Source organism: Oryzias melastigma, linkage group LG23 (genome assembly GCF_002922805.2).
Source record: "Oryzias melastigma strain HK-1 linkage group LG23, ASM292280v2, whole genome shotgun sequence".
Lineage (NCBI taxonomy): Eukaryota > Metazoa > Chordata > Actinopteri > Beloniformes > Adrianichthyidae > Oryzias > Oryzias melastigma.
Genome location: NC_050534.1, coordinates 14,436,271 through 14,454,150, shown reverse-complemented (window position 1 = coordinate 14,454,150; position 17,880 = coordinate 14,436,271). Strand labels below are relative to the sequence as shown.

At 40.7% G+C, this 17,880-nt stretch overlaps 1 protein-coding gene across 2 annotated transcripts in view; it reads right to left on the bottom strand.

Annotated features, from left to right (window-relative positions):
• LOC112154516 (voltage-dependent calcium channel subunit alpha-2/delta-1) overlaps positions 1-17,880 on the bottom strand; it is a 135,042-nt gene that overhangs the window by 7,056 nt on the left and 110,106 nt on the right. For both annotated transcript variants that reach the window (XM_036210196.1, XM_024285523.2), the window contains 11 exons: positions 17,350-17,462; positions 17,203-17,268; positions 16,807-16,874; positions 16,687-16,725; positions 16,538-16,609; positions 8,990-9,142; positions 8,007-8,059; positions 5,887-5,942; positions 3,153-3,279; positions 2,438-2,550; positions 1,232-1,311 (listed from right to left, as the gene is read on the bottom strand). In XM_036210196.1, the coding sequence (XP_036066089.1) occupies positions 1,232-1,311; positions 2,438-2,550; positions 3,153-3,279; positions 5,887-5,942; positions 8,007-8,059; positions 8,990-9,142; positions 16,538-16,609; positions 16,687-16,725; positions 16,807-16,874; positions 17,203-17,268; positions 17,350-17,462 (940 nt within the window). The remainder of the gene's footprint in view (positions 1-1,231; positions 1,312-2,437; positions 2,551-3,152; positions 3,280-5,886; positions 5,943-8,006; positions 8,060-8,989; positions 9,143-16,537; positions 16,610-16,686; positions 16,726-16,806; positions 16,875-17,202; positions 17,269-17,349; positions 17,463-17,880) is intronic.

Below are 17,880 nucleotides of genomic sequence, written 5' to 3'. Positions count from 1 at the left end.
TTGCTATCTCATGAACTCTACTTACTAGATATTAGATATATACTAGATATAGATACTATCTGGTGACCACCAATTTCCATTTCATCAGATACTATCTGGTGAGCACCATTTACTATTTGGTAAGCACTAGTTGCTATCTGATTAACACTAGTTACTATTTTTTAAGCACTTGTTGCTATCTCGTGAACTCTACTTACTATTTGGTTTACATTAGTTACTATCTGATAAGCATAAGTTACTATCTGGTGAGCACCAGATCCAATCTGATAAGCACTACTTACTATCTGGTGAACACTACTTACTATTTGGTAAGCACTAGTTATTATCTGGTGAGCATCAGTTACTATCTGGTGAGCCCCAGATCCTATCTGATAAGCACTAGTTACTATCTGGTGAACACTACTTACTATTTGGTAAGCACTAGTTATTATCTGGTGAGCACCAGTTACTATCTGGTGACCACTAATTACCATCTCATCAGATACTATTTGGTGAGCACCGGTTATAATTTGGCAAGCACTAGTTGCTATCTGGTGAACACAAGTTACTATTTGGTAAGCACTAGTTATTATCTGGTGAGCACCAGTTACTATCTGGTGAACACTAATTACAATTTGGTAACCACTAGTTGCTATCTGGTGAACACTAATTACTATCTGGTTAGCACCAGTTACTATCTAGTTAAAACCAGATAATATCTGGTGAATACCAGATCCTATCTGATAAGCAGTAGTTACTATCTGGTGAGCACCAGTTACTATCTAGTTAAAACCAGATAATATCTGGTGAGCACCAGTTACTATCTAGTTAAAACCAGATAATATCTGGTGAATACCAGATCCTATCTGATAAGCAGTAGTTACTATCTGGTGAACACTACCTACTATTTGGTGAGCACCAAATACTACCTGGTGACCATCAATTACCATCTCATCAGATAGTATCTGGTGAGTACCAGATACAATTTGGGAAGCACCAGTTACTATGTGGTGCTCACTAGATAGTAACCAGAAAAAAAAGTTTTTTTATTTCAATTTTTTCTTTGGGGGCTCCGTTGAAAAGACTGCAATTTGAGTTACAAACATTGTCTGTAGTCTAATTTTCTGGGGTTCCGTCTATCAGATTGTTGGAAATTTGTTTGCAAAGAACAGTTCATTGTGGTGTAAAGAAATGGGAGCACTTCACAATGTATTCAAATGGAAGCAATTGCGGTGTGATGAACGTAACTTACGTGTTCATTCTTATCAAAACAAGCGGGTCCTTTTCTATAACGAGGATTGAGAGCTATTTCACAGGGGTCGGGCCCGTCCGCTGGAGGAGAGAGTTCAGGAACGTAACAGGGTTCAAGACCAAATGTAAGAGCTGACTAACAAAAAAAAATTCATCACAAATCAACATTACAGTTTCATTTGGGAGGAAAATAAATCCTCAAAAGTGCAGAGTTTCCTTAACAGACCAGAGCAGGTTGCTCAACACCCCTGAGATGTGGCAATCATCTCGGAGGAGGGATTTTGTGATTGCAGCCGTACATGTTTGAAAGGACATCGTAAATTTGTTTGTGCGCTAATCAGCAGACGGATCCCACACAGCCATGTGCTGGACAGACACCCGGCACGGCAAACATGAACTCTGGATGTGGAAGGTTTCAATTTGGCAGCAAACTTGTCAGAAAACACACGAAAATACTGTTTTTTCAAGTGGTTTCATTTGGGCTGGGTTGGTAAAATGATCCGAATCGATCTAAGCTTGATAGATCAATAATCAATCCATAAAAGTAGATTTAACGCATAAAGTTAAAGTCCGCTAGCTTGATGCTAACGTATCCAGAGGACGGCTTATGCTAACGCTCGTTTGGCCTCCACATACATTGCTGCTTACATAAACATCTTTATATACTCACAAGCATGAATTTTCCAAACTCTTATGGAAATATGTTTTAACAGTAACCATTTGTGGTCTAAAACACAGCTTTTTGCTTATTCCCCTTGAAAAAAAGTGTAATGCTACAGCATGATTGCCACCTAGTGGCCAAACTGAAACACTCTCCAGGAGAAGCAGAACAATTGTTGGAGTATCTCTGTTTGAGAAAATATGTTATTAACAATCTCATACTTTCACTAATACACCGTATCTGAACTGTATTAGATTAATATGAATATCTTCAAAACATAAATAGATTATTAATGTGTCTAACTCTAAATTGAATTGAATCGAATTGAGTGGATTGACAGAATAAGGAAAAAAAAAGGTGAATCTAATTGGTTCTTGTGAATTGAATCAAATCAATTCTGGAAATTATTGACAATACCCAGCCCTAGGTTTCATATCATCTAACCACACCTCTGATGATCTCGTCAAGAAGACTAACTATCAAAACATCTGCCCGTCCAATCAGAATCACACATTTCTTACCAGATAAGCGGAGTGAAAAGGATACATGCCTTTTCTTCCTGTCTTAATTCACTTGATGGACAAGCTGTACAGTTGGTTTTTGAAGCAGCAATGATAAAGACCAGGTTCGTCATGGGCAGCTTTTCAGCGATGAAGTCCCTGGAGAGCAGCAGACACACCAGAGACACAGGAGCAGTTTGTTGAAACGTGGGCCGCAGTCCAGGACAGATACAGTTTCACTGAAACATGCTCACAGCAGATGTGGGAGGTTGAATATTTAACCAGAAAGCAGGGAAGGGAGGACACTGGGATTTCAGATTGCTGTTGAAATTAGTTTGTGGCTCTGAAACTAAAAATGATGAAGTTACAGAAAGGGCTACAAACCTGCTGCGCTACCCCACTGTCCTCCAGAAGTTCCACTGAAACCATAGCTGCTGCACAAATGATTTTCTGTCTTTTTATAGTGGTCGTTAAAAGGAAACGTGTGTGGGGCTAATGTGTAGGAACGCTGTGCGGCCTGCGGACAGGCACTCCATTAGCCGGCACGAGGGGGCCTTAAAACACAACACACACTCCCACACATGCATATATCACACACATGAACGGGCTGAGGAAGTGGTCCAGGGTAGCCGCTCCACTTCAAGGAAATCGGGGACGCTCTTTCAATCCACCTTGCTGCATTAGCAAACCCCAGTGATGAACTTTCAGCCTGTGTAGAGAGGCAGTCAGAGTATACCCCTTTACTGGAAGAAATATTTTACCTGCTGCAGTTGTAGCACTTGACACTGCCGAAGAAGGTTGATTCCTCGTTTTCATAATAGTACTGAGTTTGCTCCGTGATGCAGACCTCCTTAGTCTTGGAATCTGGCATTTTATCCTCAACATCAGCTGCAGAAATACATAAATTTATGTTCAGTTTTACTGACATATTAGCTTTCTGGTGCTCACCAGATAGTAACCAAAAAATAAAAAATTCTGGTAGTATCAGGTGCTCCCCGGACAGTATCTGGAGCGCACCAGATAGTATCCAAATACTATTTAGTGAGTACCAGATAGTATCTGGAGAGCACCAAATAATATCAAGATAGTATCCAGGTAGTATCTTTTGCACACCAGATACTATCTGGATACTATCTGGTGCACACCAGTTTACAGGGTGTATAGGGTCTAAGGGGGTCATGGTACCCCTCTATAACTTTTGTTAGGAAGTCGTAGAGACTTGAAACTAAGTCCTAACCCCTGTACCAGGAGTCACTTGACTAAGATCGCACTGCTCTACAACTTCCGGAGATACGTCCACTTTTTAAATACCCTTTATATGTAACTTTTGGACGGAAGGTCATAGAGTGGCGCAGAGACCTCCAGCATGTTCAGAAGGGCCGAATTATGTTTGACACAATCTTTTGTTAGGGTTATGGTTAGCTTACTGGGTTATACCGGTCCAGTCCCAAGGGTTGGGGGCCCCTAATTAGTGTCTGTGGCAAGGTACCAAGCTGCCCTTGGACTGGTACCGGTTCGCGGCCTGGAAGTTGGGGACAACTGGTTTAATAGGAACGGCCAGTACTTAAAAAAACGATGAGTTGGGGAGACCCAAAATGTCAAAAAGTGGCGCGAAGTGGGCCCGAACCATTCGTCTATATATGAGTGAGAATGCGTTGGATTGGCTTTCAAGAAACACAAGGAGTCTGGAAAACTTAACTTGGACTGTTCAGTATCAGGTATTTATCTCAAAGTCACAACAGTTGAAATTTTGGCTAAAGATGATCGAGATTGATTTTAGGACAATGATTCAAATTGACCAAAATGAACCCAAATCAACTATGAATCATATTGCTAACCACAAATAATAAGAATAAAATTGTTAAAATGAATCGTTACACCCCTACAAATTAGACTGACCTCCTTCGCATCAACATTTTTCCAAAAGTTTAACTTTTTTGTTTTTGGTAAGCGTATTATCAGCACTTTAAGCACAAAACCTTTCAGAAATGCTAAGCAGAATATAAATATAACTTATATTTGTATGACTTAATGTAGACCTGAAACCTAAACTCAACAAGAAGTGAGGAAAATGCCCGGATTTATGTTAAAGATCTACCAACTTTTTTCATTTTTACATGAACAAGGCTGATTTTTTTAAGGGGCTGAAAATATGATCTGGTTATGCTCAAGCTCCAAAGAGCTTGGACTCTATCCACTCACAGTTTGACAGACTGTGTACAAATGGAAGGTGGTGAAGGACCTCCCTAGAGATGGTTGACCAACAAAGATCAAACCGTGAGCAAGACATATAAGTCAGAGATGAACCCAGGATGACCTCTAAGCACCTCGTTCTTTCAACAGCACAGAAGCTCTGAGCAACGGTAACAGAAAGTGTTATTTCTACTCTAAAAAGTATATTTTTTAATTGTGATCTTATAAGTTGCACTGTTCGCCACTGCGCAAAACATAAAATACATAGATTTTTCAACTTTAAAGATCTAAGCTTTTGTTCTTTATGTCTGTTCTTGCATCATAAACGTCTGCTTTGTTATTGTTCACTCATCAAACACTGTCTTTGTTTCAACTAATCTTTGCCAGATATTTTGCATTAGTTTAGTTCCTCAGCCGTGTTTGTTTTACTGATTAATGTTAATCTTTTGTTTATATTTAAGCTTCTTTTTTGTTGTTTTCCTGAAGGTCTACTATATTAATTCATCAAAAGAGTCAACATTTTGCTCAAATATCCTGCAGTGGTGGGAAAAAAATATATAGAATTGTTTACATAGATCTTCCAAGCGCAGTTTTAATCCATTTATCTGTTTTTAAGAAAATTGCATTGAAGAAGTCGGATTTTTAAATGGTAAAAATCAAAATGTTTGCATTGTTTTAAGGACGAGACATCCTCTGGTCGCTTTGAAGTCACTTTATAAAAGCAAGAAAAATTTGCGGGATATGGGATCAAAGCAAGCTGTTGAAAAATGATCCTGAAGATGGTAATTTGATTTGTGGCTTTTTGGTTTTTTTTTGCTGCGCGCGCGGGAGAATTATTGCTGCATAAACAATCGTTTCTGCTTCCACACAAATAGTGGCAATTTCATAGGATGATTAATTCAATCGTTGGATTCGGCAGAAATCCACGTCATTTGGAAAACGCTGTACTAATAAAGCCAAACCACATCCATATGGACGAAAAAAAGGGGTTGAATTGAAAAGGGAACATCTTCATCACAAGGCAGGTCTGTTATTTGGCTCTGTTCTGGAGCTGTTGGTGATGTGTATCTTCTAATACCTCATCGGAGTCCTCAGAAGATATACAAAAGCTCCACATGTGCCGGCTTCACATGTGCAACATATGAGGTTTTATTCCAAAATCTCTACAGGGAGCGCTGTGGAGCAGCGGCTTATCACGATTTGATCTCCATAAGGAGGACATCTGAAGTGCGCAGAAGTCCGAAGGCGATACCAAATATTTACAAGCACTTTTGTTTTCGTGTGGAAGTGACGGAAGCTCACCTGCGTCCAGAACGCTGGGGAACGTGATGCTGACGAATAACTGCTGCAATATGGACCTGAGAACAAAAGCGTAAAGATTCAACAAAGATGAGCTTGTTAGAAAATCAAACAGTAAAGTCTGTGCAAGTCCAGAAAACATGTGAAAGGCCTAATAGCTGGAATTAAGGGTGTATTCAAACTGGGAAAGTCAGTTGGTTCAGTCCACTTAATCTGATCCGGATTGATTCCTGAAGATTGTGTTTGGTCTGTATTCAGACTACCGTCTGCCAAGGATTTCTGTTTCGCACCAGTCCAGTTTGGCTGACATAGGAAGCGGCAGAATATGAATTCTACCCACACGGCTTCTCCCCTACTCCTACATTTATAGTCCTTCAAATGGAAAGTTATGGGAAAACTAGTGTCATCAAATTCAGACATCACTCCCACTCAATGACATCATCAAAAGTCGCCGGCGAGGTTTAACCCTTAAAAAAACTATTTTGGACAACCCTATCTCTTCAAATACCCCTACAATTGGAGAAGTCATAGGGATAGGGGAAGGATTCGCCCAGTCATAGGGGCAGCGATTTAAAAATCCTTGTCTGGATAGTTAACTTATTCAAACGTTTTTTTCCGATTACCAGTCAGGAAGAGCAATTTTTACTTGTTATTTTGGTACGGTGGAGTTATGCTGCAAGGCAGCTACTGGCAAGAAGACATGTGTGTGCTTTAATTCAGAGGATATTAGCAACTACAGTGCTGCGGAGACGTATGAAGGTATGTTGGTAAGTATGTATGACATATAGATTGGCCGGAAACCAGTGAGAAGCAATGAAGATCATGTTTGAAGTTATTTTTTAGCACCTGCATTCACATGACCAAATTTCAATGAGTTGCTGTGTCTCGTCATTGAACTACAGGGTTGTTCTAGCTACAAGCTAGCTTTCAGGATGGCGTCACAGCAGAGCCAGGCATGTGCCACTTAACTAGACACAGAAAAGCATTTACATTTACAAAAGTTTACATCATGTTATCCCTTGCTATGATGGCCGTTTTAGTCCAGTTATTCTGCTCAAGGATCGAATTGTATTCAGACTGAGAAATGTCAAAGTGAACTGAAGCTCAGTCTGATTGCAAATGAACCGAGACTACCTCAAAAGTTGGGTTACAGTGCGGTTCCTAGTCAGCTTGGGTGTAGTTTGTTGACCCCAATGATCAGAAACAAATTAAAAATTTGATTTTTTTTTCCCGGGTTTTCGGCGTAAACAAACTCTGGTTCACTTTAAGCGAACATAATATGTCCAGTCTGAATACTCACTAATATGTTTTTAAACCCTTTGATAAAATGTACAAAAAGTGTTGCTGTATTATACGTTATCAGATCAAAAAAGCATCAATTATGATACACTAAATTATTTTGTAAGTCCTTGTTCACAAAAAGTTAGCTTAAGATGCTAAAATATGACAAAAAAAACACATTATTTACCCACTTTCTCAAATTTGATCCACACATATTAAACAAAGTGCAACTGTGTTGTAAAGACTCAACTATTAACACATTTTGAATTTTTTCAATACTGAAAGTAGTCATTAAAAAGATGAGTTATTCTCTACAGAAAGTTTTAAAAATTAGTAAAACTTTTCCCGCCAAAAGTTTTCATGGAGGCAGCCATTTTGAAATGAGCAGGAAAAGCCCTGCTACTGCCCCCAGTGGAATGGTGATGAACTACAGGGGAGAAAACATGAATCAAAGTACATATAATGATTTTTTTTAAGTCAAGTTTGGTTCACGTGAATGTATGTCACCAGAACCGCACTATTATTGGCCTTAAATTCCATTTTTAATGACCTTGTTGTAATACAAGTTGTTGATGACATCAAGGCAGTGAGACTGAGCATAAATCAAGGGAAGATTTTCTGGAATTTTAACTGTCAAGGGAACAATTCAGCTATTAAACAGATGCTATAGCCGCCATCCATTCGAAAGGAACAAATCCCTGCCTGCTTTCCATTAGAAACTAGGCTAAATGATTTACAAGGCTAACTTTAATAATGCAAAAATGTGTTCTTTATTGTTTTGGGTGAAAAAAAAAAAGTTGACCGGGATAGGGGAAAAAAATGAAAACTAAAAAAAGACTTACCAAGCTGCGGCTGTCGCCCACCATCCCAAATTCAGAATATCTGCTATTGTGGGCTGAGAAGGTCAAAGAAAAGAAGAATAAGCAGAAAATCACATGTTGAATCGGTGGTTCAACAAATCATCTTGAGCCAGCTGAGCCGGTCTGGACATCCTGTTTGTGTTTACAGTGGCTGCAGACTGATCACTTCGGCCAGGCACAAAAAATAGAAAAATATTTGATTTTCCTTCTTCTGTCCTCTCTTCTCCGAGGAAATTAGAGCACAGCCTTTCTCCACAGACAGTAAATATGTAAACAAAACAGCAGTGAGAAGACAAAGTAGCACACGGTTTGAATAAAAGGCCAAACATGCGGCTTTGATTATGGCTAGCATGCGAGGGCCTTGTTTTGGAGAATCAGCGGCGTATTCTTGCTCTATAGTTGATTGCGGCTTGAGTCATCAAGGAGTTTTAACTGAGCGTGTTAGAGGCATCGCCGTCTGCCTCTTTGATCTGAGGACAACGGCGTCTTTCATCCCACCTCAGTGACTCCGCGTTTTGTACACACCGAAGCTCGACTGGGTAAACCGTGGCGCTCCGTTTGTCTGTCAGCGAGGTAAACTTTATGCAAACGCCGCTGAACACTTTTCTGCAAAGTCAGGAGACATTTATCACAAACTGTAAATATCTGCAGACAATCTCCACCATTGGACTCCAAGTTGCAGCTTTTGTAAGTGATGAAGACCAGTGCGCGTTTTTGCTCATCTCGCTCTTCTTGCACATGAGACCACCTAATCCTGTTGCTGCGACTCCCACTCTAACGCTTTCACCATACCCTCTGCTTTCCTTCTCATCTGCTCCATCCCAGATTTACAGCTCCCGGGGGGCAACGCTCTGTGCGTGTGTGACCGTTTGGAGCAGGTACGACTCTTTGCACTCGGGCAGGCTTAGGCCAGGAACAGAAACAGAATGGCGTGAACACGACCCCGGCGTGCGTGCGGAGCTCACCACGTAGACGGATCGAGTGCCTGCGTCCTTCTTGGGTTCCTGCTTGGGGTCGCACAGAGACTGGTAGTCATAGGTTTTCTTTGAGGTGAACAAGCTCATGTTGACCAGAGCTTCCATGATGGGGGAGTCGATGGTTCCAAAAAATGTCCCAATCTAAGACAAAAAAAAAGGAGAGGTGGAAACAATGGTTTTGGATTGATTGTTGTCAAGCTTTAATAAGGAAGATCTACCTCACTTTCAGGTAATCTGGGCTCTTATGGCACTCACTCTGGACGCCCCTAATCAATGAAGTCTTAACCCTTCCGCTCTCCTAGGCTTCTTTACATTAAAAGTGGGGTCATCTGGACCCCACAAGACAGTGCGCTGAACTTTTTTTTTTTCAATGATTGTCGATCTTTACTGGTGTCCAATGACAGACATGAAGTCTTGTCCACCTTGTCCACCTTTGTCATGGAAGGTCTAACACCTCCATGTAAGGGTGGGGTCATCTGGACCCCATAAGAGAGCAGTTAAACCAATAGAAAAATTCCCGGCCTTTTCTTCTCAGCCAATCATAATTGTGCTTTTAAACTCCTGGACATTAATCTACTGCATTTTATACGGTTTTGCCAACCCTCCTCCACCCCATCCTCTTCCTGGAATAATGGTTTGTCATCGCGTCTAGGCCAAGGGTGTCCAAATCCAGACTATTAGGAACCATTTTCTATAAATCCTACCTCATCTGCCGTTGATCACCTAGATTAGGTGTCTTTGGCCAATAAGGAGCTTCAATGGCAGGTTGATTGGAAAACATGTAGGACACCGGCCCTCGAGGACTGGATTTGGAGAGGTTCTGGGGTTTATTTATCTATGGTCCAAGCTTTTTACCCATTAGTATACAGGACGTTATCTGCCTAGCACTCCTTAATGAAATGAATTCAGGATATTTGAGTTTTAGGGAGCACCTTTGTCAAACCTCACAAATTAGGAGGAATGGGTTTGATCAACAAAGGCCCTCTGAGAAGCAAAATCAACAAATTCTTGCAGGTGACTCCAAGTTTCTTTGGTATTCCTCATAAACGCACGAGCCAGGACAATGAACCGGTGCAAAATGGCAAAAGTCTAACTCTGATCATCTTTTGATCTATTTTAAAAGCGTCCCCAGTGGACTTTTAATTAATTAATATAGCCAAATTTTTTGAAAAAAAAAAAAGTAGTGGGCAGGACTGTTGTTGTAGAGTAAGCCCACACACATACCATATCTGTTTAGAGAGTCCTGCTAGCTTACAAACGGTCACAAATCCAACCCAACGTTAGGTGTGCAACAAAAATCCTGTTTTGTTCCAGATGCCTACATATTAATCCAAAATACACAACACGATGACAAAAGCCAACAACACAACGACAAAAAAAGGAGCATGATGACAAAAGCCACAATTGTGCTTCGGCTTTCGTCATTGTGTTTTGACTTTTGTTGTTGTGCCTCGGCTTTTGTCATCGTGGTTCGGTTTTGTCGTTGTGCTTCAGCTTTTGTTGTGTTGTGGCTTTTATGGTCGTGTTGTGCCTTTCGTTGTCATGTTGTGACTTTTGTCATCGTGTTGTCTGCTTTTGTCGCATGTTGTGGCTTTTGTTGTGCTTCAGCTTTTGCTGTTGGGTTTCCTCTTTTGCCAGCTTTTGTCATCATGTTGTTGGTTTTGTTGTTGTGTTTTGGTTTTGTCGCTGTGCTTCGGCTTTTGTTGGGCTGTAGCTTTTGTGATCGTGTTGGCGACTTTTGTGGCTTTTGTCGCATGTTGTAGCTTTTGTCGTTGTGCTTCGGCTTCTGTCGCCGTGCTTCGGCTTCTGTCGTCGTACTTCGGCTTTTGTCGTCGTGCTTCGGTTTTTGACGTTGTGCTTCGGCTTTTGTTGTGTTGTAGCTTCTGTGATCGTGTTGTCGACTTTTGTGGCTTTTGTCCCATGTTGTAGCTTTTGCCATTGTGCTCCGGCTCTTGTCGTTGTGCTTTGGCTTTTGTTGTCATGTTTCCGCTATTGTCTTCTTGCTTGGCTTTTGTCTTCGTGCTTTGGCTTTTGTCGTCGTGCTTTGGCTTTTGTTGTCGTGCTTCGGCTTTTGTCATCGTGCTTCGCCTTTTGTCTCTGTTCTTTGGTTCTTGTCATCGTTTTTTGGCCTTTTTTCATCATGTTGTCAGCTTTTGTTGTTGTGTTGTAGCTTTTGTCATTATGCTTTGGCTTTTGTCTTCGTGCTTCGGCTTTTGTCATCGTGCTTTGGCTCTTTTCATCGTTTTGTGGCTTTTGTCATTGTGTTGTAGCTTTTGTCGTGTTGTCAGCTTTTGTCGTTGTGTTGTGGCCTTTGTCGTTGTGTTGTGGCTTTAGGAAAACTAAGACATGCATAGAGCTTTGGGCCTGCCGATCGTATTTTTTTATGTCCTAAATACGGTCGTTTTCAAACTGCATTTTTTTTGTCTGCTCCTGATTCACAAGGATTTGAATAAAGATATACTTAAAATTGGAATTTTAAGCAAAATTTTCTGTCTGAAAATGCCACAAGGAGATGTTCAAATCGGCAAAAACACGTTTCCACACCATAAACTTCTGCTCCGAGTAAACGCTTTGTCTCAGCATCTCGGAGGTGTGACATGACCGAGTGCTCGGGGCCGTTTGAGTACTTGTGTCTCCAGGTGGGAGCATGCACGCATGTACAGTAGGTATCACGTTGCACGAGCGCTCGACTGCATGTGTGTGCACTTTAGGAAATGCAAACTATCCTTTTCCTTCCACTTTGTAAGGTCAATGTTAACAAGCGGCCCTCCGCATACCCGTTCCTATTTCTGGCCAAAGGACGTATAAATCTTCCAATCTATAAGGTAAAAAAAAAAAAAGGAGCCTTCTCCTCTTTCCATATGCAGCAACACAAATAATGAATTAACAGTCACAGCCCTGCTGGCTGCAGACTCCCCGAGGGTTTTCGGAGAATGAGCTGGAAAGAGAAAGACGTAAAGGGGGAAGCTTGCAGAGGGAGAGAAACTCTGCTCCTGTAGGAAATATGATTGAGGGCGCGCAGCCTTTTCCAAACAAGGTTCCTGGGTTTTAGTGCGGCTGCCAAACATCAGAGGGCAGCTGATTTATCTAGTGCACACCCAGCGATGATTAGGTAAGAGTCGGAGCTGCATGAAAACACATTTACTGAGACGGCATCGGGGGCCCACTGTTAGCGCACAGAGCAGGACAGGCAGGGGGCATGAACGTTTGCTGTGGTTGGGTTTGTGTGTGCAGGAAATAGGAAATGATGGGTCAAATTGTGCTTAAGAAGCTCCATTAGCTCCATTTTTTGCGAGCTGATATTTCGAAGGGGAAATTGGGAAGGAATGAAGATTTACAACAAACGCAAGGGATGAAAATTAGCCAACAGATCTGAGGTTTGCAATGCAAACCATAAGGGCAGGGTCCTGACGTGCAGGTCGACGCACTGTTTTCTATTTTTATGAGATTTAATTGTAAACTGTTGGAGAAAAGCGTGTACATACTGCAACCTCCAACTTTTTTTTCCTCCCACATGGAACAATCTGTGCTTTCCAAAGTGCCACAATGTTGATCTGTTATAATCAATCTTCATACAGGTCGAAAATGTAATAATAATTGACACAAAAAGCACATTTCCCTCCAAAAATATAGAAGCAGTTAATTCATATCCTCGGGACATTGGAGCAAAAAATATCCAACATTCACATCTGGACTGAGCTGCTTAAGACCAGGCCAACCCTGACTCTCAGTTCATCAGGAATACTTCATCTGTAACCAGAACGAGATCCAAGTTCGGTGAGGGTCCTGCTCCGAGCGCAGAGCTCTGCTGACCTAAAGAGTCTGTCATAGCCGTTACCTCCTCTGAAAGCAAATGCAGAACTTTTCCATTCTCCCCGGTCTATACTTTATCTTCATCACAAAGTTCAGCTGAAGCCAAATTAGATGTTGAAGTGTATTTATTGGATTGGTGTTGCTCTATAGATCACATCTGTAGCGGTATTGAACGGAGTGATGACAAAACAAATGTTCTGTAGGTGTGCTTTATGTCACTTTTTGATTTTGCACGCTCCTAAAAATGGTTTCAGGGTCATTTCACGTTTTGTTCAAGAGAATTCATTAAACAAAAGATGACGCAGCATGATAGCTGATGGTTCTCCCGAACCGAATGACCTTTTATGATGCGGTTTTTCTCCTGTTTTGCCTGTTTATTTTCAAAAGCAAATGGTGTTTAGAGACACAAAAACCTTTTTTTATGTCATTGTAGTCCTACACTGCCACTGCAGTAAAATAAAGTGAAATCTTTTGAGTTTTATGAAAAATAGGAAAAAGTTTACCAAAGTCAGCCCTATTTGAATTCCCAATCTGATAAAAATTGTGCTTTTGGTGTTTTTTTAAATGTTCTTGTAGCTTTTTTCCCTCAAAATGGAGGACATACATGAATAAAGTTAAGCTTAAAATTAAAACTTATAAGTATTTCTTTATTCAACTTGATGTGAATCAGGAGCAGATTAAAAAATCCAGTGGGAAAAAGCTTGTAGGATGACGTAGAACCTACTACGGCAAGCCATAAGGTCCCTACGTCGCTCCATTCACAGGATAGCTGGATAGTTCCAATATTGCATGCCAATTTTTGTTGCAATGGGAATGTTATGGTGGGGGTGTGAGGGGGCTGTAAGCTAGCAGGAGAGAGTGTAAACAAACCCCTAAAAACCTGCGCTCTCAGCACCAGCTCCTCTCAACCCATGAAAACAAGCAGTCTTACAAAATGATGTCAGTAATTGAGAGCAGCCACTTTCAGGAAGAGTCTGCGCTGTCAGCACTGCCCCTAGGCTAACAAAAACACTCAATTTACCCCGAAAGCTAGGGGTGATTAGCCGCTAACTTTACTGCTCAGGTAGCGGTAATCATCAGCTATCTTTGCTGCTCAGCTAGCAGTGATCAGCCGATAACTTCGTTGCAAAGCTAGCAGTGCCCGCCCGTTAACTTTGCCGCAAAGCTAGTGGTGCTCAGCTGCAAACTTTGTTGCCCAGCTAGCAGTGATCAGCCGCTAACTGTGCCGCAAAGCAAGTGGTGCTCAGCTGCTAACTTTACCGCTCAGCTAGCAGTGATCAGCAGCTAACTTTGCCGCTCAGCTAGCACTGACCAGCCGCTGACTGTTTGTAATGCTAGCATTGATCAGCCGCTAACTTTGCCGCTCAGCTAGCAGTGATCAACCGCTAGCTTTGTCGCTCAGCTAGCAGTGATCAACTGCTAACTTTGCCGTACAGCTAGTATTGACCAGCCACTAGCTTTTTGCAAAGCTAGCAGTGATCATCTGCTAACTTTGCCACTTAGCTAGCAGTGATCAGCCGCTGACTTCATCGCAAAGCTAGAAGTGATCAGCCGCTGACTTCATCGCAAAGCTAGCAGTGATCAGCCGCTAACTTTGCCGCTCAGCTAGCAGTGACCAGCCGCTGACTTTGCCGCTCAGCTAGAAGTGACCAGCCGCTGACTTTTTGAAAAGCTATCAGTGATCAGCCGCTAACTTTGCCGCTCAGCTAGCAGTGACCAGCCGCTGACTTTTTGCAAAGCTAGCAGTGATCAGCCGCTAACTTTGCCGCTCAGCTCGCAGTGATCAACCGCTAACTTTGCCGCTCAGCTAGCAGTGAACAGCCACTAACTTTGCCTTCAAGCTAGCAGTGATCAACCGCTAACTTCGTCGTAAAGCTAGCAGTACTCAGCAACTAACTTTGCCATGAAGTGATCAGCTGGTAACGTCGCCACTCAGCTAAGCTCACCCACTGGCCCCGGCCATCGTTACAACCAGTGTAGCAGTTGCTGGGGCTTCTAAAGGCAGATATACAGTGTGCACATCCATCTTTGTCAAAGTTTGGCTGTTGTTTTTGTTGACAAAACGCAAACACAATACCAAGGCTGGCTCTAGGATGATGTCATAAAGTGGACGCCACCCACAAGCAGTAAAAGGCAGTGCCACAGAGATCAAGACATTTTACTTCTTAATAGGAAAACAACTCATTTCTTAAATAATTTGTTCTTTAGTGGTGATATAGTATCATATACTGTATATAAATATAGTTTACTGTGAAGACTTAAGGTGAACATGGTATAGGCCCTTTAAAAAGCAAACAGTGAGTAAATAAACAAATATAATCCATGAACATGTTTTTACTTCTTTAATGTCACCCACGTGTCTTTTGTGAAGCAGCTTAAACACGGAAAGTAAAAGAGGATACTCATAAAAAACAACGATAATCATGAATGAACATGTAAAATCGGCATTTGCATTCCTAAACGGTTTCACAACTGATGTGACAATACCAAGATACATTTTTTTTTTTTATGACTTCCTGATTGAAGGCCTGTTGAAGATAAGGGTAACCACAGTCAGGTGTAGTTCACAGAGTTGGGACTATAGGACTTCCTTTCCAGGTACGTCAGTCACCATTCACTTTAATGTAAATTGAGGAATTCAGGAAATAGAGTTACTTATTCTGGTTTTAAACTAACCTTTTGACAAAAATCTCTAATGGGATCTATTTTTTTTAAAATCCACTAATAAAACCAAAGCACACGTGTCTGGGATACAAAAATAAAAGTTTTACAATAGTTATGGGATGACCACAGAACCTACATACAGCTTGGTGGCTAAGTGTGAAACTTACTGTGTTTCATTTTTTTCACACAATATTAGGAAAATAAAACTCAAGCTAACATCACTAAATAGTTAGTTTTAAGCTGTTCAAACTTTAATTTTTGTGTGTGTAAATTAAACTTTTTGAATTTCATAATTTTTGTACTAACGCACAAAATCCTTTGCATGAGTTACAAATCAAGAATTATGGATTCACAAATAGGGGTGAGTCTATTTTCTCTCCATAAAATTGAAATACACAAATCCTTGACTCAAGCTAAATGAAATGAAATGACATAATATGACCATATGAGGAAAGTGGGCATTGTTAACAATAAAAAACCTCCGTTGCCAAGGAAATCAAAAAATTTACTTTTGCAGATCCTTCTAAAAATTACATAGAGCCGTTTGTCACCCTCAGACGACCAAAAAATAAAATGGTTGCTATGGAGATAAAACCAACAGAAAGGCAGCCATTTTGAAAAAGTGGTTTTTTTTTTTACTATTCGTCACATGTAGATCTAAGCACAGCTGCAGGGAGAGTGGGGGTGGTGTAGCACCTGGTCAGCCAATGAAAGGGGGTCAAAAGGGGGTAACAAGGGCAGAGGCGGGTTGTGCCTGCGGGTCTCACGACGCAACGTTTTAAAGAAAAAAATAATCAACTTTAAAATAAATACAATAAAAAGTTGTTTTTTTTATTTTAAGGAGATGTCCCGTCCTTGGTACTTCAAAATTACTCATGCTTAGATTTGCAAAACCTAAATTGACTAAAACTGGTTTCAGCAATTCTATTCTATTGGCATTAGTGGGTCTGATAAAAAAGTATACTTGAGTTTGATGGGTTGAGGAACGTTATGGATGAGCCTCCTAGATCTTATCGTGGACATTTTTAAAAATATGATGAATCCAAATGCTGAACATACCTTCTCAATGTGACTGTCCTGATTGGACATCACGAGAAACCCGCCATCATCCAGAAGGAAGCAGTCTAATTCCTGAAATCACAGAGAATAACTGAGGCAGAATTTCAAACCAACATGTGGAATCCAAAAAATGAACTTAATGACTTTACATTGTTGTTAATGCTGCAGTCGCACATCTCATCTTTGCACTTCAAACACAGAAAAAAAAGATTAATAAAACACCTCAATATGGATCGCGTTTGTATTTCATGCTGATACAATCTGCTCACATTCATAACGGTTGTGGTGCTGGTGATGCTCTCCATCAAGGCCCTGATGTCCAACTTCACACCGACCACTGGGACACAACACAAAAGCCAGACATCCTCCATCACGCCGGACCCTTCTGTCAACTTTACACTCTGAACTTTGAAAATGTAAACTTGGCTCCAGATCACAGGCAAGGGGACAATGTGATGTTTGGTCTATGTACGGGTGTTGGTGTGCAAATGTCTCGCGGTGAGCGACAAATTGCTAGAAAGGAGGGTCTCTCATTAAATAATAGCCAGACAGTGGAGAAAAATGGAGGATATTAAGGTCACATTATAAAAAAAAAAAAAAAATGCACAGCCTCTTCATTGGTTGAGGTTTGGTCGACAAAAGAATGAGGTAAGCATTTGACTTACCAGCTGGTTTGAGTAACACATTATCGATCTTGAGGTCTACTGCTTTACTCACAAGGATGGAATTTTCTGGAGGAACAAGAAACTCCTTTTTATGTCAGGACGAAAAAAATAAATACAAATAGAAAAAAAAAAATAGTGAGAAATCACCTGAGTCATTTCTGTAGAGTTTGGGAGTGATGATATAAAGACTGTTCTCCAAACTTCTTTTGTAAAAACTCGACTCATACGTTTCTACTTCTTCGTCCCACTCCAGCCCAGCGCTATTAATTCATATAAAATGCAAAGATTTGATGAAATCATAATGAAAATGCTAGGAAATTCAATGTATGCATTTTAACACTATACATTTTAACTTGATGCTCAAAAACACTCAATCCAGTTTGAAATGAAGTCTTTTAGACATCTATTTTACTGTTTTTGGAAAATAAAAACATAAATATCTCAAAAAAACAAAGCATTTATTATGTTTACTTGTTTATTGTGACCCACATTGTGTTTGTTGTGGACTGCATTTGTCCAAAAATCATATTCTCAAAACCTCACCAAAATTTGCACCCACCTAGTACCTGGCAAAAATTAATTTTTGACATGTTGTGGCAAAGCATACAATTTAATTAAATTTTTTTACATTTTAGTCTAGAACCATTACCAAAATTTTTTTGACTTTTGACCTCGGGA